The 24,804-nt window shown below is 37.8% G+C and overlaps 2 protein-coding genes across 2 annotated transcripts in view; one reads left to right on the top strand and one right to left on the bottom strand.

Moving 5' to 3' along the window:
* The window catches only part of NHSL1 (NHS like 1), a 264,064-nt gene extending 246,750 nt beyond the window's left edge, over positions 1–17,314 (top strand). The window contains 3 exon segments of the mRNA XM_074187692.1: positions 574–3,915; positions 4,616–4,748; positions 10,963–17,314. Of these exon segments, the coding sequence (XP_074043793.1) occupies positions 574–3,915; positions 4,616–4,748; positions 10,963–11,686 (4,199 nt within the window). The 3' untranslated portion in view covers positions 11,687–17,314.
* Positions 10,698–22,226, bottom strand: HEBP2 (heme binding protein 2). The gene is made up of 4 exons (XM_074187701.1): positions 21,905–22,226; positions 21,102–21,237; positions 19,973–20,153; positions 10,698–17,356 (listed from the first exon to the last, which is right to left on the bottom strand). The coding sequence occupies exons 1-4, from the start codon at positions 22,004–22,006 to the stop codon at positions 17,158–17,160; spliced, it is 618 nt and encodes a 205-aa protein (XP_074043802.1). The 5' UTR covers positions 22,007–22,226; the 3' UTR covers positions 10,698–17,157.
* Between the last annotated feature and the right edge of the window lie 2,578 nt (positions 22,227–24,804).

Here is a 24,804-nt window from a genome sequence, read left to right as displayed (position 1 = left end):
CTTCTTATATAAAATATTAGTTGTATTAACTCTGTTCAAGCAATATGCTTCACAAGTGGCATCTAAATAATCAATTTTGGTTCAACTACAGACATGTAGCCATTTGTGGGAATGAGGGTCACAGACCAACAGCCACCCTCTCTGTGGAGGGAAAAGTAATCTTCTTTGTCTTGGAGGTCTAGAAAATAGACCTCAGTATTTTTTGGTTTGGGTGTTTTCAAAATCATCTGTGAGATATTTACTGACTTCCTAGAATTTAAGAAGCCTTGATTTCTGAGATTTGCATATAGTCTTCAGTCTATCAGAGAATGTGAAAATAAAGGAAAGATACATAATTGCACACTGAGCTTTCCCCTGCCCCCCAGCAATTGCATACAGGTACTTAAAATGATTTAAATGTCAGTGGAAGGGAAGAAAAAATCAAATTCAAAAAAAAAAAAGAGTGTATTTTTGTTAAATTGCCCAAGAATTAGGGCAGATAGCTTGTGTACTATATGTGTGAAAGGGGAAAAGTGATGAATTCAAATATCATTTATTTTCAGGTAATAACTATTTTTTTTGCTTTATCTCCAGCTACTGGGACTAGCCAGAATGATTTCCGTGGTCACTCAATGTATATCCCAGACCACTACTCCACACTAGGAAGGCTTGACAGCTATCGTTCTGTCATTCAGCGTTCTGAAACCAGGGACTCCAGTTGTCAGACTGATGAAGTAAAAGTTGTGCCCCCTTCAATGAGAAGAATCAGGGCCCAAAAGGGGCAAGGTATTGCTGCTCAGATGAGCCAGTTCTCCATCTCATCAGGGAATATGTCAGTGATGAGTGATTCTGCAGGTGTTGTGTTTCCTCCATGCCATCACAGTGATGGAGGTTTCCATAGCCTTCCTCGACTTGGAACAAAAGTATCCCTTCAGTCACTAAAGCTACCACAGGGTGCTGTTAACCCTGAAGAAGACTTGGCTAGTCTCCTCTCCTACCAGATAGGTAAACTGCAAGTTGAAGAGAGCCTTGAGCATGTGCGATGCATCTCAAGGCCTGGGACATTGTCAAGGCCCAAATCTGAAGAACTGAGGCATCATGAAAATGAAAAAACAAGCCCAGCTTGTATTGTTTCTCCTCATGCAACCTACTCTACTAGCCTCATAGCAAATGCTACAATTTCTTCATCATCAGAGGTTATTGCTATTCACACAGTCCAGAATACTGGAAAATTAGACAGCAAAATCACCAGCTCATTATCTTATGCAAAGACAATGAAGCCCAGAGACAATCTTGCCACCATCAGTGCCATAAATGATGATCATCCATCTTCTTGCAGTAACTGGAGTGAGAGTAGCTCTTCACGACATTCACAGACCAGCAACGTGGCCATGATGGCATCCCTCTGTGACTCAGATGTCTCTCTGAATGCTTCAGGAAGCAAGGAGAATGGGTCCAGAAATGTTGCCTATAGCTGCAGAAACAACCATTCCCAAGATAGTGATGGTAAGAGTGAGTCCAGTTACTCAGGCGACAGAGCCCATGTTAGCACAGAGTCCTGGGAATATAAAGCCTCTGGTAATGAGAGGGTGTTCCCACGCAAGCCCCTCTGTGTTACTCCTGGCTGCTCCACTCCTGCTAGTAACCTGAGCAGCAGCAGCTTAGATCAGGCCTCAGTCAAAGAGGATGCTGGTTCTGTCTGCTCAGTGGACCATGATGGTTTCTACATTTCCATGCCTGTGGACTCTGGTCTCAAATCAGGAAACCAGGGCAGTAGCAGTGAAGGCTTTGGAAATCCCAGGCACAGTGTGATTAATGTTTTTGATGTCAAAGACCAGAAAAACCAAGGTGACCAGTCACAACATTTTGATAAATCTCTGCCACGCAACATTTCCTTAAAGAAAGCAAAGAAACCTCCCCTTCCTCCTTTCAGAACAGACTCCCTTCGAAGGTCTCCCAAGAAAAAAACCCAATCTAATGGGCAGGTGCTCAGTGAGACTCTGATTGCTACCCTCCAACATTCCCTGCAATTAAACCTGCAACGAAAAGATAGCAGTTCCCCTTCCCAAAGCCCGTGTAGTGATTATGAGGATCCATGGCCCCTCCGTTCCCGGAGCCAGAGCACAGTCAGCACAAGCAGCAGCATGGTGTCAGCCACAGCTCCAAATGTGTATTCCCTCTGCGCCGTGACCCCATCTCAGAGCGACACAAGCAGCGTCAAGTCAGAGTATGGTGATCCTTGGGCTTATTATATTGACTACACCGGCATGCAAGAAGATCAGGGGAAATCTGGTGGAGCATGTCAACCTACTGCTGGGGCTCCTTTGTGTGATTTTACCACCAGCCATCTCCAGGATGGGTCCAGGATACCTATTCCACAAGTGTCAAGTGGACTGGCCAAACCAAAGAACACTTCTCCAGAGAAGTCTCACAGGGTTACTTCCCCATCGAGTGGCTATTCCAGTCAGTCGAATACCCCTACAGCGCTTACACCGGTGCCTGTGTTTTTAAAATCTATTTCACCAGGAAATGGAAAATCAAAGTTGAAGCCCAAAGTGCCTGAAAGAAAATCCTCTCTGATATCTTCAGTCTCCATCTCTTCATCTTCAACTTCCCTTTCTTCCAATACTTCAACTGAAGGTAGTGGGAATATAAAGAAGTTAGATTCAGTCCTAGGCACTCCTCCCATTCCTCCTCTTTCCCCAGCATCTGTACATACTCTTGATCACTCCCCTCTCCCTCTTCCTCCTCCTCCTATAGCAGATACCTTGGAGCCATCTACTGTACAGCACTCCCCCATTTTTCCTCCTCCCCCACCAGAAGTCCTTGCTTCTTCCTTCCTTGCTACTGATACAAGTTTTCCTCTTCCCCCCACATCTTTCAGTATACCAGATTCAGCTGCTTCCTCACCACCTCCTCCTTCAGTTCCTCCACCTGCTCCACCTCTTCTCCCCAAGTTGATGAAAGAAGCTTGGCCTTCTTTAAAAAAGTATAGCCAGCAGGATTCTTCTTGTGCTGTATTTAAACAGCCTCTCACCAAGGAAGAAACCACTAAACCACCAATGCCCCTAATAACCACTAAAGCATTACAGATGGTACGGTTGAGGCCTGTGAAAAAGCCTCCAGAACCATCAGGAACACAGCCAGCTTCTGAAACAGAATCTCAGGAAAATAATTCTGTGGTTCCACAGGGTCCTTTAAAATCATCTTCTGTCTTGAAACACAGAGAGAGCATCAGTGGAGTGGACAGTAGCAAAGCCCAGAATGTCCCTGTTAAAAACATGCTTCAGTCTCCTGCAAAGGGCTCATGTTGGGGTCAGCCCAGCAGGGCAGCTGAGCTAACCACCCTTGAAAGGCATGGAGATGCAGCTTATCCTGTACCATGCTCTGATGCATCCTTTTCAGGAACAAATACTGAGGAAGGAGGGCAGACTTCTGGGCAGGATGAGGAATCTGCCGGCCTCAGGACTTCATTGCTCCAGGAGCAGCCCAGCTCTCCAAAAGAGCCACATGGCTCCTCACCCAGCAGGAAACCACCTCCTATTTCAAAGAAACCCAAACTGTTCCTTGTCGTGCCACCTCCGCACGTAGATTTCCCAGCAGAGAAAACAGCCAAAGTGAATGAAACTGCCAGCAGCCCAGCCAGGGGAGAGGTGGTTGATGCGAATGGCAAAGAGACAAAAGAGGGTTTTGCAGCAGGACCTGGTCCTGCCGAGACAGAGTTTGAAAGCTTAGTGCCAGAGGGAGGAGCTGCAGGATCCACCTTCCTTGCAGGAGTGGAAGCGGATGCATATATGGTACAGCCTGATGCATCACCAGCTCAAGGAGCTCCAAAGCAGGAGGAGCCAAGCACTTCAGATGAAGGCAGCAGGATAGAGAGCAGTGAAGACAGTGGTGGTAACGTGAGCAGTCCCCCTTCTCAAGAGGATGGAACCGGTAAGTCTGTTGCTCTTTGTCTTCTTTTCTGCTAATGTGTGGTTGAACTCAGTTGAGTTTGGGACTTTTGGATCTAGGACTGAGGGGGTGTGAGATTAGATTGAAAAACTCAATATAGTATAGCCTAGAGTCCCTACACTGCCTTGAAGAGGCTTCTGATTTTTTTTTAATTAGATGAAAAACAACCTCAGTCAAAGCAACTAAGTAGAGAATAGAAGGCTACGTAAAACATTTCTGTGCTGGTGTCTAAACGATAGTTATAAGAATTTTTTTAAAAAAGAGGTATTGGAATTTCATAGAGTTTTAAATCATTCAGTAGAAAAGAGCATGGAAGTTATTACCTGTCTCCTCAATTGCCCTGTCTCACCATTTTTCCCTCTGTTCTTAGTGAAAAAAGAATATGGGATTTTTAAAAGTGCTTTAATTTCTGCATGCATTTTGCACACACTTTTGAAGTAAATGCAAGTTAGATTTGAAATTTTACTCAATAAATTATTTTTCTTGCCTCTTGATTATCTTATATGTCATTGTATTTTAATTGCCATATTATGCCTGAGAACAAGGAACTTCTAAACCACAATGCCTTTCTTCCTATGGCTTTTGCATTTTTTGAATAGCAATGAAGATTATTTTAATAGTTTAAAGACTGAAATTTAAAATCATTCCTATGTAAACTATGTGCATTCTTTCTCCTTTACAGTTGGGGTATTTGAGGATGATGGGGTATGTATTTCTCCTGGACCATGCATTAGTCTTAAGGAAAATGGGGGTGATGAGGTGACAACTCCAAGTAGACCCAGGACCACAGAAGATCTTTTTGCAGCTATCCACAGGTACCTAAAACCTGTTTCCTTTTAAGTATTTATGACAGCTCCTACTTTAACCTCTCTAAAGGTCCCAGCTTATTAGTAGTTAAAATTTAAAATACATGAATCCTGCTTAGATTTCTGCTTGATGGATCTCTCTAATAGTGGTAATCAAGATAAAAAAAATCATGCTTTATTGCTTGGAATCCAAGAAACAGAATTTGCTTTGGTAATTTTTTATCTTTAAGTTTTAAGTTCTAAAATTTTTTGAGGTTCTCTTCAGTAAATTTTGTGATTCTTTGCTTGACTAACTTCACTGTTGATTTTGTTTGTGTCTCTATTTCCATTTCCTTCTTTCGCTCCAACTCCTTTACTCTGCTGCTTTTATGGTGCAGTTTGGAACAGAGATTCAACACATGCCTCCTGGCAAGCATGACATATACTGGCAAGTAACACCAAGTGTCAGTCATATCACAAAATATATGACAAGAGCTGGATTATAGATTCTCATAATCCAATCACGAATGAGATATGGAATGAGTGTCTTGGTGTCCTGTGGTTTGAATGTGCTTAATCTGGTAAAGATTTTTTTCAGGTAACTTGCAGTACTAATAAAAGCAGATGGCTTTTAAACAGAAAGAAAGCATAACTTTTAAAAAATGGATTTTGAGGTGTTCTGTTAGTGCCATCTACTGGACTCAGAGGGTTTTTTAATGGAATTTTTACATACATCCTGCATACACTTTTTGAAGGAAATACAAGTTAGATTTGAAATTTTACTTAATAAATGATTTTTCTTGCCTCTTGATAACCTGGTAATCATAGTATTTTAAACTCCACATGAACTACCATATTGTACCTGAGAACAAGAATTCTATCAGTTACATGTATTCAATTATCTGCATTTAAAATGGCATTACATGAACTGTCTCTTCCTAAAAAGACTATTGAGGAACAAATGGGATAAAAGGTACTGTTCTACCTACATCCAAGATTCCTTATGTAATGTAAACATATCCCATCTTGGAGAACATCAAAATAATACTCTGCACACATTAAAGCTAATGAATAAAGCTGTTTTTAAAAATCATAAGAGCTTACAATCCAATCCTATATCTTAATTGAAATGTTTTTCACTTAAATATTCAACCATTAGCAGCCAATTCTAGTAGCTGCTAAAATTGTCTCTTCAACATTTCATTCCACTTTCAACCCTGGGAAATAAGAAAGAATCATGCTCTTGAGTTTAAAACCAATGATACAATAACTAGCCCACAAACTTGCAAAGAATATTGGATTAAAAATTAAGAGGCTACAATTTGATGTGTTAACTTGAATTTTTTTCCAAGTACAAATTCCTTGGTCTCAATGGGCAAATCTGATCCTTAATGGCTTGCTAAATATGCACTTTTCCCAAAAAGCTGGCACAAGTCTCAGGCATTTTTCCTATTGTGTACACAAATTAAATTCCAGCTCTTCTACTAACCACCTTTATAACTTAAGACAAATCCCTTCATTATCCTAGATCTGAGTTTGCTCATCTCTGAAGTGAGGAAGTTGGATTAGATGACCTAAAAAGTCTGTTCTGATTTTAAGTCTGTGATCTTATTTATTTTCTTGGTCTTAAATAAACACCAAAATAGAATATTTCTCTTCCTAATGATTCATTTGCATATGAAGATATGAAGTCAACCTTTTGCATTTGCTATCATGTATAAATACTGTGGATGCCTAAATAAAAGTCCACTACAGATCTAGTAGTGTAGTTTGTGATTTTAAAAAATCAAATATATACATTGTCAGCTTTAATTTAATCAGGAAGAACAATAAGAATTCATCTAAATGATATGGACATAATAGCTAATACTTTTTAAACAGAATATAGACTTCATATTTGAAGGAAGGAAGGAAAGAAGGAGGGAAGAAAAGGGAAGGAAAATTAAAGAAAGATTGATTTTTCTAAGTGCACAGGCTTTAGATAGCACTTTCATAATGAATATCAACCAAGTTTAGATTTAAAGCCAGATGGAAAATAGAGCACCCGAGGAGGTGTGAATTGTTCACATTTCATGAAGCAAATAATTTCTAAGCCAATATTAGCTGTTTAAGTAGGCTTTTAAAGTCATTTTTTTTTTAAAAACCACATATACAGTATGAATCTTTTTGTTGAGTTTGGTTAGACATTGGCTTTTCTATTGTTGCATTGTTTTTAACCTTTAAAAATTGATGCAACATCAATGTCTAACAGCAATCAATCTCTGCTATTATGAGTAAAATATTATATTAGGAAAAACCTAGTTCCTTTTAGTTCACAGTTTACAAAATGTCCATTGGGCACACACATTATTTCCATTTTATGGATAAGGAAATTAGACTCAAGAGTTGTGATCTTATGTCAAGATCAAAGACCCAGGTCTTTGTTTCTCAACTCCAGTAGATTTCAAACTATATCATTAATCTAATTCAGTGATTAAAAACAAAATCCAAAAGTACTATAACTATGCTTTATTTTTCAGTATATTATGCAATTTGAGCAGAAAATTTAGATCAGTCCTGCTGACTATTGATTGAAAAATTTTAAGGAAAGGGTAAATAAGCCACTCCTGCCTACAGTAAAATGTTCTAACTAGAGACAATGTTCAAAGAGTTTTTATTTTTAAAACTGTTTGAATAAAAAAATTGAAATTTGATCTTTTTAAAAATAGTTCTACAATAAAAATAACAAAACATTATTTGAAATATATATATCCCATGTGTATATAAATAATAATCAGAGGTATACTGTAAATAAATATTTTTTTGACATATTAGATTTTCCTGGATACTTGTTGAATACAAATTTGGTACATTGGTCAGGTCCAGAAAAACCTCTAGAAAATGAGATTCATGATTTTCAAACTAACTTAGTCCCCATACTCACTTTACATTGTTTTATAAAAAAATAGCAAATTCACACTAGAGATAAGGTATCGATTCATTAATCTTAATAATCTAAGACAGGATTCTTAACCTTGTTGTCATTAACCCTTTTGGTAGTCTGATAAAACCTTTGACTTTTTCTTAGAATGATATGCAAAAAAAAAATACTTAGGAATACAAAAGAAACTAATATAGTATTGAAACAACAGTTATAAAATAGTTATTAAAACAGATTCCTGTACTCCAGGTTAATCCTCCTAAATAAGAAGTTGATCAAGGTTTGGTGGAGGTTGTGGGTCTTAAGCTTAGTTCAGGGTACACAAATGGGCTTTGTATCACCTTGTAGCTTAGCTGATTGTTTGTAGACCTTTAGTGACCTTTGGATCAAACTTAACATTCCTCCCAGATCAATGTCTTATTCAGTACAATTAAATGAACTTTAGGATCAGGTTCTGAAGTTCCAAATGGCAACATATAAGTCCTTTCCTGACCATTATCAGCCAGTCTTTTAATTGAGTTGTTGCTACTCCATTAATCAAATCCTGATAGACTAAATCTCTCTCTCTCCCTCAATAATAACAGTCCCTTGTGACAAATAAGTTCAATTAAGCAAATCATTAAACATGTAATGTAATCAGAGAAATGTCAGAAAAAAATATACTTTATTACATACCTGAAGTCTACCACCATTCTGTTAAGAAGTAAGAAACATACTTTATCATCAGTCCCCATAAGTCATACTAGACCAGTGGCATTGATCAGAGTTCTGAAGTTTTTCAATGTTTTAATTTAGATTATCTATGGGCTATTTTTCTTCTCCATATTTACCGTCTCTTTGGTTGCTAACAATGTAGAAAGATATTATATAAGCAACAGCAAGGCAGCATTGATATCTGAGTTCCTTAATATTGGAATTTTAGGGTGGAAAGGACCTTTCTGATGATCATCTAGTTAAGTTTCCCCTCTGCTGTGTTTCAAACTTGTATTTGAAAAGTAGATTACGACTCTCCTTGATTTATACAGTAAATATGTTACTAAAACACATTACAACTTTAAAAAATTGGATACTATTTTAGGCATTAGAAACTTGAAGGAAGGGGCAGCTAGGTGGTACAGTGGATAGAGCACTGCCTTGGAGTCAGGAGGACCTGAGTTCAAATTCAGCTTCAGCACTTAATTACCTAGCTATGTGACCTTGGGCAAGTCACTTAACCCCATTGCCTTGCAAACCGCCCCCCCAAAAAGAAAAGAAACATAGAGGAGCTTGTAATTTAAGGGAATATCATAGTATGTCCTTTTATATTCCTGTTTTATAAATCTGTTTTATAAATCTGTAAAAAAAAAAAATTTACAGTGTCCAAAGTTGCTAATTGCTTCTTGGTAAAAACACAATATTAGGGAATATGACATGATAAAGGTAAATTTTTTTTTAACATTATAGAATCAGTTTGGAAGGAATGAATGTACTAATAATAGGGGAAGTATGTTGGAACAGCACAGGATTATTGAAATGATATTTAAGGAAGAACAGCAAAAAGGCAGTGTTCTGTTTATTTAGCTAATAGTCACTCTATACCAATAGAAGTAGAAATTATGTCTGTATAAACAACCAAAGTAAAAAAGAAAGCCCAAACAAGATTATGCACAAGTCAATCAGTTTTCATCAGTAAGCTTTAAAATGAATACTTCTGGTCCAAACCTCTACCTGTATGACCCTTAAACCTCTAGTCCCCTAACCACTCCAGAGTAAACAGGATCTCTAAGGTCAGGTGATAAATTCTTGTAATTACTATAATTTCACATCTGGACATTTAGGTTTGGTTCTAGAAATTTAGAAAGTCTTAATTCAATTTTCATTAGTCAATAAACATTTATTAAGTGCTTATTATCTGCTGGCAATGCTATCCCCAGTGCTGTGTCCTGGGGATATAAAGAAAGGTAAAAGGAAGACAATATGCAAATAGCTATGTACAAACAAGTTATATAGGGGATAAATGAAAAATAATCAACAAAGGAAAAAACACTAGAAGTAAGCGGGAATCAAAGATGACTTCTTGACAAATGGGTGAGGAATGTCTGGCCCATGGGCTATTTGGTCTGGTACTGCGACAACAATTGTAAGCAGACTCAAAATTCAACAAATCTAGGAGCTCTTTAGGAGTGAATTTTTAAATGTTTGAACACATAAAGCCTGAGAATGTGGTTATAAATATCCAAAAGGATATTTGTAGAAAAATTCCCTACTCTTGTTGTAAAAGTGAGATTTTACTTGGGACTTGGAGCAAGACAGAGAAGTCAGAAGACAGAGATAGAAGGCATATTTCTAACATAGAGGACAACTAGTAAAAATCACTGGAGCTTACAAATGGATCATCTTGTTCAACAAATGACAAGGAGGTTTGAGTCACTGCATCACAGAGTATATGAGGATGAGTATAAATTGTAAAAATATTGGAAGTGGGGGACTATAAAGGGTTTTCAATGGCAAACAGATGATTTTATATTTGATACTAGAGGTGATAGGGAATCACTGGAGTTTATTGAGTTGGAGAGGAGGTTAGACCTACACTTTAAGAAGATCACTTCAATAATTGAGTGAAGAATGGACTGAGATGATTGGTATTTGTGGCAGTGAATCACCACATTTGGACCAGTCTGAGTCTTTAGTAATTATTAACTAGTTTATATACTGGGCTTATCCTGGACCAGGCTGGAAAACAAACTGGAAAAGAACTGAAGGAAGAAAAAAATTGTTAAAATTTAATGGCATAATTTGCATTGTATTAACACAGATTCAATTATATACAAATTCTATAAGGAAATGTTTTAGTGTAAAAAACATACTATTGAAGTCAATGTTTGAATCCCAACACTTCTACTTATTAACTTTGTTAGTCTGGGCAGATCAACTCAATCTCATTCAACCTCAGTGCTCTCATCTGTAAAAAAGGGATGATGATGATGATGATGATGATAATAATAATAATAATAATACTTACCACTTACCTAACAGGATCATGATAAGGATCAATTGAAATAGTACAGGGTGTCTCAAAAGACTTGTTGCAGTTTTTTTTTCAAACACTGAGACACTCTGTATATAGAACTCTTTGTAGACCAGAAAACTTTGTAAACCATGAAACTATTTTACATATATATATATATACATATATATATGCATGTTATTATTATTATTACTATTGAACAAAGAACTCAGATGACAACTTGAGTCTTCAGTGATTGAGAATGTGTTGGTATTGATTGCTTCATTGTGGATGTGTATACAATAACTTACTTAAAAGCATTTGATCATACATTTCAGATCTAAACGGAAAGTCCTTGGCCGGAAGGATTCTGACGACGATCATTCCCGAAACCATTCTCCATCACCCCCAGTGACACCCACTGGTGCTGCCCCCAGTCTGACTTCCCTTAAACAAGCAGGATCAATACAGAGAAGCATTCGAAAGAGTAGTACCAGCAGTGATAACTTCAAAGCTCTGCTGCTGAAAAAGGGGAGCCGGACAGATGCCAGTTCTCGCATGTCAGCAGCTGAGATGCTGAAGAATACAGACCCAAGGTTTCACAGATCCAGGTCAGAACTTTCACCAGACAGCCCTGAGAGCCCCTCAAGCTGTTCTCCAAACAAGAATAGGAGGGCCCAGGAGGAGTGGGCCAAGAACGAAGGCCTGATGCCAAGGAGTCTGTCCTTCTCTGGGCCTAGGTATGGCCGGAGTCGGACACCACCTTCTGCAGCAAGCAGCAGGTATAGCATGAGGAACCGAATTCAAAGTAGCCCCATGACTGTCATTTCTGAGGGCGAAGGAGAAGCAATGGAGCCTACAGAGAACAGAATCCATCGGACTTCAGGAGTTGGGAGGGAAAAAGAAGTGGATGGATTTATCAGGAATGAAATGAACACTAGTGATCTTCCATATTCTGAAGAGCATGGCTCCAAGGGTTCACCAGTTCCTAAGCAATTAGATGCAAGGGATAAGGCAGTTCTGTCAGGACAATGTAGAAATTCTTTAAGGGAAGAGAGTTAGACATCAAGGACAAATGTACTTTATTATAGTATTCCATATGATATGCACAGGGGATGAGGTATAAGTACCAAGAGCAATCCCAGATTGGTACCATTGGTTGTGCTGAATGCCACAGCATGCTGGCTTTTCATGGTAGAGGAAGGTCATAAAGGACTTACATGGTATCTGTGCCCTCTGGCTTAAAAGCAAGTAGAAGCTTGACTTCTGAAAGTTAACTTTTCTGGGGAAAATTTTCCTCGATATTGGGTACACAAGAGTTTGTATGGATTTGGGGAGACTTTTTTAATTGGGAAGAAAGTATAGAAGCAAAGAGATCAACTTAGGTAACTAGAAGCTTCTGGGACACAAGATGGTTGATGCTTTTGAAGTATATTTATCAAGTTTAGTGAGTTCCATAAACAGGAAAAGGTTCACAGCTGGTGAAAGGTGGTGGCATTGCTAATTCAAACCATATGAATATATATGCATGTGTGCTTTTGAGTGTAAGCGTGTCATGGTTAATACAGAGAAGCTGGGAGAGGGCTGGAGTCATTGGTTCAGGTACTTTTTTCTGGGAAAAAAATATTTGTTTCTTTTTTGTAAAAATGACAAAAGTGTGTGGGGCACCACTAAAACTTGGTGTCTGCTGCTATGCAGCCACCTACTCACAGCCATCAGCCTCATTATCAGAAGGTGTGTGTATTTTTGAATGAATTTCCTTCTTGAATAGAAATTTAGACAAATTGGACTGAAATGACTGTAGATATGCAAAAAGACTCTAGTGACAATAAGAGAGTAATAGAGTAAATGACATACTGCTAGAGTTGGAATTTTCTGATTATAAATAAAATCATTTTCAAAATTAAATTTGAAAGCTTGCACTACAAAACTGTGGGTGGAGATTTTCCTTTTAAAACTCTAATTTTTGCGAGAATTCAGTTTCTATTTGGCAGTTTCTCATCACTTGAAATGTCAATATTTGGTAACTTTTGGTCATACCAAAGAATAAGTTGTGGCTGTGTACTTTTTAAGCTGCCTACAGTATTCTTTTAAAAATTTTCATAATATAGAAGGGTCTATCTTAATTGTCTTATCTATTAAAAATGATACTTAGAAAAAAAGCTGAGTAATTCTTCTTAGTTAAAAAAATATGGCTGAAATTGGCATGTTAAACTGAACTTGAGTCATTATTAGGAAGTTTTTCAATTTAAAAACAAAGTTTTCCATTAATTGACTTGTGCAGTTTTTATATTATCTGTAAATAACTAAGTTTGCTAATTACATTTTTAACCTTCCCCAACTTAGAACTTATCCATTTTTAGTATGTGGGGGGAAAGTGTAGCTTTATTTATTTTAGGGAAATATGCTTGTGACCCCCTACCTCTTCCATCTTCCCTGTCCTTTAAACTTCTTTATTAGTGATGTAAATTCAGGACCTTCACTAATGCCTTCTTTAGCAGAGGGATCCAAGAAGACTATGCTGTGATACTTAGCTCAAATAAAATGAGGCAGCCAATTGTTATGTTGTCTTTTATATGAAAATATCTTCCTAGATCTGCACTAATGTTTTTTTATCTCTTCATCCAACATCTGTACCCTAGGCACTTCATAGTCATGCCAGGAAACAAAATGTATCTTTGAGAATAGTCTGAAGGATGTATCAAAAGTGTCTTTCCATCTTTTGTAGAATTATTTTATTTCTTGCTGGGAAGTCATCAGGACCTGTTAGAATTTAACAATAGAAGTGGTTTATGCTGTCTCTACATAAGGTATAAGGGTCCTACAGTCTGAATTATTAGAAGGTAGAAGAAGTTCCTGTGTATGGTAAAAATGTAAGTAATGTTCTGTAAGATCAGAAATGTTTGAATATTGGGGCCCACTACTCAAAAAATTACCTACTTTGAAGGTAAAGTTGATAACAAACCTCATTAAGAGATCATTAGATTTTTCTAAAATTGTACAAATATACTATTTAAACTTGCTTTAATAAAAACAAATTAATATTTTAAAACTTTCTTCCTACTGTGTTTTAATCACGATGATGGTGTGGTAATGGGACAAATTTGTGTTTTGCTTGAATGAAAAAAAAGGAACAACAACTACAACAAGAAGGTTCCAGTGGGAGAAGCCCAAAAAGGCCATTAAATACTGTGCTGATAGGGGCCATGTCAGGAAATTACAAATAAAATCCTTTGTATTCTAAATAACAAATATAAATAACCTTTGGAAGGATTTTGCCTTTCCTGATTGCTTGTGCTGAGATGGAGGAGCTTTCTGCAGGCAAATGGAAAATTTAGGGCAATAAGGACATAGGTTTCCAACTTTTCTGAGAAGGCGGTATGGTGAAATGACTTAGGGGCCAGGAAGGCCTGGGTTTCTTTCTCTGAAAGATACTGAAAAATTACAGAGAAGCTGTTGACCTGTTTTGATAGTTTCCTAACCTGGGAATTCTCTATTCCTGTGAAATCACTGGCGTAATCCTTAATCTTAAACTAGATATATTCTAAGACCTGTCTAGTATTGAGTAAACTAGCTTCCTGTGTTCTTGAATATCCTAAGGATACAAAACATTTTTATTGTTGTTGTTGGATATAATGACATTGTAAAAGTGGACAAAGACAAATCTGACAACCCTGTCCTCTGACGTTAATATTTGTAAATGCCAAATAGTAATAGATTGATTCTTTGGCCAGGAAGCCTCCTTCCCATCAAACTACAGAGAACAGAAAATAATCAGTCTTTATAAGAAGGGCTGAGAATGAATGATTAGACTAACCTAATAGGGTATCCTCTAATCTCTGCCCTAAACACTACTTTCAAAGAATAATTTCATAACAGATCAGGGTTTACCAAGCATTTAACTTATTATTTTAATTTAACTCTTTTGCTCTTTACAATGACCTTTTCAAGGACTACTGATCTATTATTCTCACTTTACAGAGAAGGAAATAGGCTGAAAGACTTCTAGTACCTTCCAGTTAAGGTGGCCACCCTGTAGCAAGGATTGGAAATAGTATTATTGTCCCCTACCAATTTACTGGCTCTAAGCTCAGCCTTTTACCCTTGTGCTATTCTGGGTTTAGCATGCTATTTGAAATCTTTCCATTATACCTGGAGTATTTTGGTGGGACTTAGGCAAACCATTTGAATTAAAAATATTAGCTGACATGGTAAATCATAATAGCAGGAGAAAGCTTTTTTCCTTTCACTTGCATCTGCCCCCCCCCCACACACACACACGCACACACTCTCACACTCCTATTCTGATCCATAGGCAGTATAAGATCAAGTCATTATTAAGCAGAGGGATTTAAAGATAATTACTGCCTAGATAGGTTCCAGAGATGAGGCACACAAAGGCTTCATTAGATGCTTCACAGAAGATACAGGAATATGAATCCTGTTTTATGAGGCAGGGAGGAATTGTTTCAGCCAAAAAGAAGTACAATGTTTGTGTTCAACTTTGGATTCTAATACATCTAGAATTTGACCTGGTACAAAATTGTTCAGCCTACATACCATAACCTGCCTCATAAGCAAGACTACACAAAAGGACCACACAATTGTGGATAGCAGCAAACCATGCAGACCAAAGAGATAAAACCAATGATTCCTATCTTGTTTTCCTTCCTCTCAATTGCTAATTATGCTATTTCTCCTTATACCTTATGCTGTATGCAGACTGCCTACTCATAATCTCTCCCTTCATGTCTTATTCTCATTTGAGGAACAAAAAGGTAAAATTATGCGAAAGGGGAAAAAAAATCTATCTATGATCTAGTGTGTAGGCAGGGAGGATAAACTGAAGGGGAAAAGCAGCAAGTTTGGGTAACCTAAAGAGATTGTCATGAGGATCAAAAATCCTTAGTATGTTTTAACAACTTTGCTCCTTGGGATGCTGTTTGAATGAAATAATTTTAGGAGCCTGAAAATTACCAGATGGCATTGTTCGTTCCCATCTAATATTAAACTGAATAGTCAGTTAATAGAAAATCATTATTTCCCCAGTCCATTGCATGCCTAATTTACAGAATCTTGCTGTTTATTAAGACTAAATAGTATTTTAAATAAGGTTAGTGTGTATATAGAGATGTTTGTGTATATTTACATTAGTACAAATTACTTTTTTAGATCTAGCTATATCCTGGGAATATCTTATGTATATCAGTAACAACAGAAGGAATTATTCTCTACGTAGGGAACTTTCAGACTACTCTCAGCATAGGAAACATTATAGTTGACATTTATATGGTGCTTTGCCAGACACTATGCTAAAAGCTTTTTACAATTAATATCTCATTTGGTCTTCACCACTACTCTGGGAAATAGATGCTATTATGATACCTATTTTATAAATGAGGAAGTAAACTGAGTGACCTGTGACCTATCCAGGGTCATACAGCTAGTAAATGAATCTGGATTTGAACTCTAATCTTTCTGACTCCAGGACCACAATTGGATCCACTGGATCAACTAATTGTAAAAGAATCGCATTAGCTCTTCCTGGCCAGTGGGATGATCCTTAGACTGAATAATGCTAAGAAAGTATTAAATCTTACAAAATAAATAGAATATCTCTGGAAAATAAGGATATATATTTTCAAACTGAAAATATCGACCTCAAAAGCTAGAAGTCATTCTTGAAATTATTTTTATTAACAAAGGGCAATTATATGCTCAAAAATTATATAACGGGTTAAACAGTAGAAAGGCATATAGTTTTAAGTCCACTTTGATATTAAGGAATCAAAATGATGGAGAAGATACTGAAGTTTACAACAGCAAACTAGAAAAAGATAAAATTTCTAGTATGGGAAGGGAGGATGTGAATTGCAGTACTTGTTTGAATTCCTTACAATTTCCTCCTAAAAGTGATTCATGACTTTTTTTAAAAAATTGAATTGATTTTTAAAAAAATAACTGAGGAATCCTTTGAAATAGAACACTCTGAGTCAAAAATGTAGGGTTAGAAATCACTTAGACACTTCCCCTATTCTTGGTTGCAACTTTTATGAACTAATAGTCCTTTAAGAGGGTAGGTGGAAATTATCTAATAATGGAATAGAGAACTCCACAATGATGGGAAGTTTAGGATCTTGATTAACTGCTATCTGCTGGGGAATGTAGGCTCTCCAGGGCTGATAGCTTAGCACCACCTACAGACAGTAAAATATTTAAGAATTTCACTAGTGGAAGAAAACTAGTGTTCTACCCATGGAAGCAAGGATAGAAAAGAAGAAAGATACATTCATAGACGTTTCCTCTGACCATCTGGTAAAAAGGAGAAAGACTATTACCATTAATCAGATTAAATATTTTGTTGTTTTTAGCAGGAATTGTGAATTGCCGGTCTGTTCTTGAAGCAAAGGAAAGCTTCAGGAATAGTAAAAGGCACATAAGAAAGTTCAGTTAATAGTATTCTTAATTAGAAGAGACTAACAGTAGTATTGAGGTTTACATTAAGCAAAATTTTTGCCCTTAGCAGAATTTTTTTATTCATTTACTTTGGGAGGTTCATTTTTCTTAATCAACCACACCTCATTGTGTCTATTAAGCAACTCTGAAGGACTGTTATAGCCTGCAGTGTAGTAAACCTTTTCATCAAAGACTTTTCCATCTTCCCTCAAAATGCTTGCTAGTGTCAAGAGTTGTTCCTGGTTCTTTTGGGCACTAGAAAATCCATCAAATGACCTGTGAAGAAGAAAAGTAAAATTGTGAATAATTTGAATATTATTATTTAGTAACAATAGTCATATACTCTTAGATTTAGGGTTAACATAAGCACTTAAAAATAAAGTTAAAATTAGTAATTTTTCCCAGGCCAACTAAAATTCTCATTCTTATTCCTCCTGAAGGAAGGGGCAGTAAGAAAAGTAGTAGTGTAGGCAGTGTTCCAGTAGAAGCAATGTGCTAATGAATTTGGTAGATGTACTGCCAAACCCCAGCATCTCTATAACTGCAAACTTTGAAATCCAATCAACATCTATTAAGCATCTATTTTACAACAGGTATTGTGTTTGGGATATAATGATAAAAATGAACAACCCCTTGAGGGGAATTTATGCTTTTCTGAATAATACCAATTTAAGGGATTTTTATTTTCAAATGTTTTTGCCATCTAACTCAAGCCTTTCCCTTAAGGAGATGCAAGAGTAACTGAGCAGGAAATTGGAATGAGATTTAATAGTTTTTTTCCTTTTCTGCAGAACAACTATGTTGAAGACAGCTAGTAAGAAGGGATATGCACATCAAACATTTACCCAGCACTAATGAGTTTAAGAACGTGTGTGTGGGAGGGGGGTTCTTTTCCAATTTTAAATAATAAAAGGAAAGTTTTAAGAAAAAGTTGCATTTAAATTTTGCATTCAAATTTTAAAATACACAAAGACCTAAAAAGTAGAAATCTTCACATTAAGTCAGCAAAATTATTTCCCTTTACTCAAATGGGCTGCTAATAAGTCATTCGTACTTTTATTTCCAAAGAATTCCAATGACATTGCTAGCTGATGTCTTGTGATACATATAGACTGGACTTAAGTGAGGCAGAATTGCACAAAGTTGTTAAACCTCATTCTCCCAGAATCAAAGAAGTCTAGTAAGACAAAAGTCAGGATAAGTGGCATGGTCTGGGATGCAGTGGATGACCTTGTCTTCTATGTCTGACCAAGCTCTAAGCACTCCACATCACTTGTTTCAGTGGCCTTCTTAATGAGGTTGGAACAAATTGTTCTCAGCCACCAATTCCACCAGGGAAAGTCTTCACATGATTGGAGTAGACATCCTCCTAATTTGCCAACATTTTATTCCTGTTGTTTACCCTCCATCTGGTTTAGCCCTTCTGCCAAAGTGTGCCCACTTTGAGTTACAGGTGAGAGCTGGGTGATTGGACATCAAAGTGGATGAACAGCCCTGAAACGGACTCAGCACACCCTCACATCAGAGGTGCTAGTCCTCCCTTAACACCCCATATACCTGTTAATTATGTAAACATACTAGATGATATACATGGGGGCGGGGAGGAATAAGAACCAGGGGAAATGTGGGTAAATGCAGTTCACTTCCTCATGGGTTTATTAACTTAAATGTTTTGTGTCAACAATTACTGGTTATACATGATACAGAGAGTAGTAGATTTTGAGGGTAAAGACAAATACATAGAAGTACCTGAAATCTCTGCCAAAATAAGTACCAACTGAGAATAAAGAGGAGATCAAGATTAGGGAGAGAGACAGTTGCCTGTTTCTGCTCTTTCTCCCCTACCCCTCCAGTTCTCTTTAGAGGTAATGTAGAAATGTTTGATCCCTTCAAATATATATATGAGCACATGTCTATTAAGTATCATTTATAAAAATAAAATATAACAGTAATATATATTACTTTATTATACTAATGTATATTTCATATACACATTATAAATTGATAAAACAAAAAGTTTTCCACTAACCTCTTTCATTCCTGTGAATTCATTTGAGAGTTGGAGAGTCACATTTCAACTACTAAAAGTTAGGTATTGTTACATTTGAAAAATAAAATCAAGAGAATAATAATCACTTTGTAGAAGATTCTGATATATAAGTTAAATGGGCTTGGTAAAAATTTCTGTTCAAATCTCACCTCCTTTAAGCCTTTCCTGATCCATTAGACAGAGATGAGCAATTCCTTCCTTTTTTCAACTTAATATTCCTCTTATGTCTCTACCCACACTACCTTGTAATACAGCTGTTTTTGAACTTAGTTTATCTAACTACATGGTTGGCCCCTGGAAAGCATTTCTCACAGAATCATGCTATACCTTACTGTCTACCTTTTCAGTCCTGAGTGTCCCTGTTCACACAAGCTCTTTTCCCACTACCAGATATTCCATATATTCCATTATTTTTGTGTATGTGTGGTCCTCTTTGGAATGTACTTCTTCTACCTCATGGAATCCCCATCTTCCTTCCAAATACCTTTTATGGGCTCATTCATTCATATACATCACCTTTCCTGAGACCCATTAGTAAACAATACTCTTCTCCCCTGAAATTTATTTATCTATATTTTATATTTTATTTTGGTGCATGCACATTCTTACACCCTCCCTTTCCTTGACAAAATGTAAATTCCTTTTTTAATCTCCAACTTCCAGGACAGTATCTTTGCACATAGTAGGTATTTTAATAAATATTTAATTGAATTGACTCTAAACATGGAAGAAATGATTATGCAAGTTGATTTGTTCTTTTTTCTGATAAGATTTGAGTTGCATAGGAACTGTATACTTGAGTAAAATTATCAGTCTAAAGAGCTAAATTACCTCCCACTTACCGCACAAACACTGTCATTGCAGCTCTGTCTTCAATAAAGACATCTGACTCTGAAGGCTTGGGTGGATCAGATTGCTGTTCAGCAGGGATGTATAAGGAAATGGTAATTGTAGACTGGCAAAATGGCCCTGAACCTGGTTCCACATAGCTTGTCACTGGGGTAGTCATCTTTATCTTTTCCTCTGACATGGTTACAAATGGGGAGGAGAAGAAAAGAATGAGCTGACACTATATTGTTCTCCATGTAGTTAGTTCTCATCTTACTTGTCTATAATTATCTTGAACAGAATGATCTTCCATACTTTCCAGTAAATATACAATTTTAATGGAAACTTCTATTCTTAAATATAGACATACACTAATTCATTTAAAAAAACAAATGGGTTTTTCCCATATTAAATAGTACTAGTATTTGGGGTTATCACATCCATCAGATAAACTTGAAACACTAGGAAAGAGTGGATCAGATGACTATTTTGAGGTGCTTATTCACTGAATTCATTAAACAGAAACAGAAAGAAAAAACACTGAAAAACCTCTGAAGAAATATTTTGTGGTCATGGATGTGATAAGAATTGGGTATTATCCCAACTTTGTTCTCAGCTATATGTTAAAGAACTTTACCATCTTCCCATCCCTCATGTTCTAAAATAACTGGTGAAAGGTTACCTTCAACTACTGACTTTCCTCACTACCAAATATAAGAAATGAACAAGATTTTTTTTTTATTTACTCAATTGCTTGGGATCACAGATCTGGAAAGAGGTCCAATCCTTTTATTTACAAGTGAGGATACTAAGGCCCAGATTCTTAATTTGAAAAGGGAAAGAACTGCATCTTGCTGGTTATTCTCTGTTTTGCTGACCCAACTAACTACAGCTGACAGAAATCTTTGAGGCCATGAAACCAAGACTTAAAAAAAAAAAATGGGGGTGGAGATGGGGACTGTCTTCCTGTCTCTCCTTCAATTCTGAATGGCAAAATTGGCAACAATGGTGATTATTTTTCTATCATATTAAACAGAAGATAGTTACCTATTGAAATAATTCTTTTCATGTACTAAAATTGAAGTCACATTGAACCTATTATTGAGTCACCATTTCATATGAATGTAATTTGAAGCCCCTTACCTTTCTCATTCTTGCCTTGAATGTAATTATGAAGTTTTGTGAAGCCTGCTTGGATGGCTGCATCCCAGTCCATTGACTCAACTGATGTACTAACCCACTTGGCAGGTTCATACTCTCGGATCTCATAACTACCAGGCTTAGGGAAAACAGAAAAAAAGAATACAGAAGAAGTTCTAACTCAGATTTAACAAGAATGGTGGCCTGCTTCTGAAATCGTTTAGAATTCACACTCCGAGTGCAAAAATAACTAGCCTGTTCTGCATGTACCTTATAAATTCAAAGAGCTATAATAATTACCTGCAATCCCGAGTACTGCTATGTCATAGGCAATATTTTCTTTATTTTTACAGCAGGAAATTCTTTAGACCTTCATTTCCAGCATAAGGCTGCTATTTATTGCCTTGAAGTATGATGACTCCCATTTATATATTAATTTCTTTGCTAAAAGTACAGTAATGTTTTTTGCTAAACTTCTGAGACCAGGGAACTTTTACTTATACATTGAAAATTACCCCCAAAAAGGGATTTTTTTTGAGGATTAGTCCCAGAGGCCTTCCCAAAGATACTAATAATCGCTCCCTGTCAACCACTCAGCTTGGAAATTCTCGCTCCTTCCTCCTTAACCTCCTCCCCACTCCCCCATGGGGTGTTTTAAGGGTTCGGAGGCTAGGATGGGTTTCAGCTGCACTCTCCCGAGGGAAGTTGCTCCCCACCCCGGGCCTCAGAACTGGGGCATCCTGAGTCACCGCTTTGCTCCGCGCCCTGCTGCTCCCTCCTTCCCGCCTGCAGAAGTCAATCACTACCTCCCGGGCTGCCTCCTCCAAGCCCTTCCAGTGGGGTGTCTCGGGGGCGGGGGCGTCTTCAGCAACTTCTTCCTCTGGGTCTGGGTCGGGCATCTCGGACATGGGCGGTGGAGTTCAATTCCAGGCAAAGATGCGAGGCGCTTGGGACCAGGCCCGGCTGAAGAGGAGGTCCACGTAATCTGACCCACTTCTCCGCCCCTGCTCCCGGGGGACCGCACCTCGGCCAGAGACTCCGCCCAGGCGGGGGCCTCCCGCTGGCCTGGGGGCGCGAGGGTGAGCCCCGGCGTGCGGGCCCGCCCGGATCGCGCCTGCCCGGATCGCGCCCGCCCGGATCGCGCTCGGGAGCTGTCCCAGCCCCGGTGTCTGACCCGGCTGGAAGCGGGCCGAGGAGCTAGCGCCACGCCTCAGGGGGACCTGGCGCCTTCGTGCACCGCCACAGGGGCCCAACCCTCTCTGCCGGCAGTTCGGGTGACCGCCCAGGTAGCCCCAGGGCTGTCTTGAAGGCCCGGTACCTGCGGAGGGAAGAGGGGGCTCTCTCTCTCTCCCTACGTGCCAGAGCTCCCCGAAGTCTCCTCCCCATTTCTCCCGCACTGCGGTTGGAGTCTGACCACCGAAGGAAGGCCAGGGTGCCCGGACCACGGGCCGGTTTTGCAGGTTTAGTGTTTGTTTTTTTCCTACCAATATCAAAGGGTGATTGAGAAAAGTGCCTGGAAACTTTAAAATCAAAAGGAATGTGAGTTTCCCTTGGCATCTAGGACGCGACCTGGAACACGCCTTTCTGTCTTCTTTAAATAGAACTCTTAATTCATTTACATTAAAAAGATGAAAATGTGAGTTAGAAGAAGCAGCAAGAAACAGTAGGGGCTGAGCTCACCTCGGAAGAAGGGAGATCTGCGTTTCAAATCTGGCTTCAGTATGTGTCTCAGACACGTAGGGACTGTGTCATCCTGTTCCAGTTACTTAATATCTCAGGGAGTGGGGTGTTTTGTGATATGAACCCCTCTGACAGTCTGGCTAACCTAAAATCTCTTCTCAAAAACCTCATATTTTTAAATTTACAAAATATATAGGTTTGTGAGGGTAAACAATTATGTTAACATATATATATATATATATTACATATGTATACACATGTGGGTATGTGTATGTATGATATATATATATATATATATATATATATTATGTGTTTTATGTTTAATATGCATGTATTTAAAGTTCCAGTTTAAGCAACCTTATGTGTAAACTTTTAAGTTGCTGTGAAGGAACAAATCTAGTATTGATAGAGAGGCATTTCTTATACCAATGAAATAAGACGTTCAGTCCCTTTCCAGTCAATGTACTTTTCATTCATTCTTTTACCCATGTCTTACATCATGGTGCCCCAGAAAGTGCCCTTGGAGTCATAGGATCTGAGTTAAAAGACTAACTTCTGCTGCTTACTATCTGTGTGACCTTGAGCAAGTTACAACCTCTCCAGTTTCAGATTTTTTTTCTATAAAATGAGCAAGTTGGGCTATAAGACTTCTAGCTCTAAGTCCATCCACATCTGTGGTCACCTGATGTATTTAATGTCAAAAAAATGGTATTAAATCTTATTTTTATTTTTACTGTTTAGTTATTTTTTGTACATTAAATTTTAATTTCTTTAGGTGACAAACAAAAACAATATTCTTTATGATTAGAAATTAGATGTGTGAATAGAGTGGCAGGCCTGGAGTCAGGAAGACTCAACTTTCTAAATTCAAATCAAGCTCAGATAGTTATTAGCTCTGTGACCCTGGGTGAGTCTCTTAACCCTGTTTGCCTCAGTTTCCTGATCTATAAAATGAGCTGGGGAAGGAAATGGCAAAATACAAGTATCTATGCCAAGAAAAACCCCAAATGGGCCCATGAAAAGTCAGACACAACTGTAAAAATAAATGTTTAAGATTCTTAGGTACAAACCCTAATGAAATATATTGTGCACACCTATGATTAGAAGTATGTTCTTATGACCTTCATCCATGTGAGAAACTCCCTGAATGAGATTTCACTCATCTGTGATTGTAATTTATAATATGAGAAAGTTGCTTGGGCAAGGAAAAGTTAATTGACTCACCTATGTTCACACTGTCAGTAGGCCAATAGTGACACCCAACCCAAGTCTTCCTGATTCCAAGACTGGCTCTACAGACTAATGCATCAGGCTAGATTCTTGAATTATTTATGATTTTTTTCTGCATCACCTCTTTTTTTTTTAAATCAGTCTGAATGTCAATTTCTTTCTTTTTTTTCTTTTTTCCTTCTGAGAACACTGTACTTAGCTTAAGGGTTAGGGTGGTGGTAATGGTGATGAAAAGGACAAAACTAAATGCCAGTAATTAATATTTTCCTCCAGGACCTGATCAACTAGCTAGTGATCTCACTAGCTGATCTCACTGACTGAACAGGTTTGTAGAGGCAGACCTAGTTATCACCTTAAGAATTTTACAAGGCAGAAAAACTGGCCTCTGCTGTTTATTTTCAACATAACTTGAAGTTTTAAAAAATGTAACTTTAAGTCTTGACAAGAAAGGATACAATTTCTTTAGAGATTGGTGTGGAGAAGAAAAAGAAGCAGATGGGCACCGTGAGGGTGTTGGCTTTCTCAGACAATACTTTTGGATACTTGCACAAGGTTAAAGCAGCCAAGTAAATGTAGAGATAATTCAGTCCTCTCCAAGGCATAATAGTAGAAATTTGAAAGAGGATAGATAGGCCTTAGGGCCTCTGGAAGAGACAATATTGTCAAAAGCTATGCTTGTTCACTAAGTCATATTATCCAGGAACCCTTTGGTTTGAGTAAAGCCTTAGTGACTTAGATCTGCCTTAGGGTATACTGAGAAATACTGGAGGAAATTTGTATCCTCCTCACCTTGACC

This window comes from Macrotis lagotis, chromosome 5 (genome assembly GCF_037893015.1).
Source record: "Macrotis lagotis isolate mMagLag1 chromosome 5, bilby.v1.9.chrom.fasta, whole genome shotgun sequence".
NCBI lineage: Eukaryota > Metazoa > Chordata > Mammalia > Peramelemorphia > Peramelidae > Macrotis > Macrotis lagotis.
Note: the sequence above shows the minus strand (reverse complement) of the source record. Positions and strands in the feature narration are given on the sequence as shown.

Coding starts and splice junctions, on each gene's coding strand:
- HEBP2 (XM_074187701.1), bottom strand. CDS start 22,006: ATGTCCGAGATGCCCGACCCAGACCCAGAGGAAGAAGTTGCTGAAGAC. Junction 21,238..21,904: donor TGGAGGAGGCAGCCCGGGAG/GTAGTGATTGAC, acceptor GTTTTCCCTAAG/CCTGGTAGTTATGAGATCCG. Junction 17,357..19,972: donor GCAATGACAGTGTTTGTGCG/GTAAGTGGGAGG, acceptor TCTTCTTCACAG/GTCATTTGATGGATTTTCTA.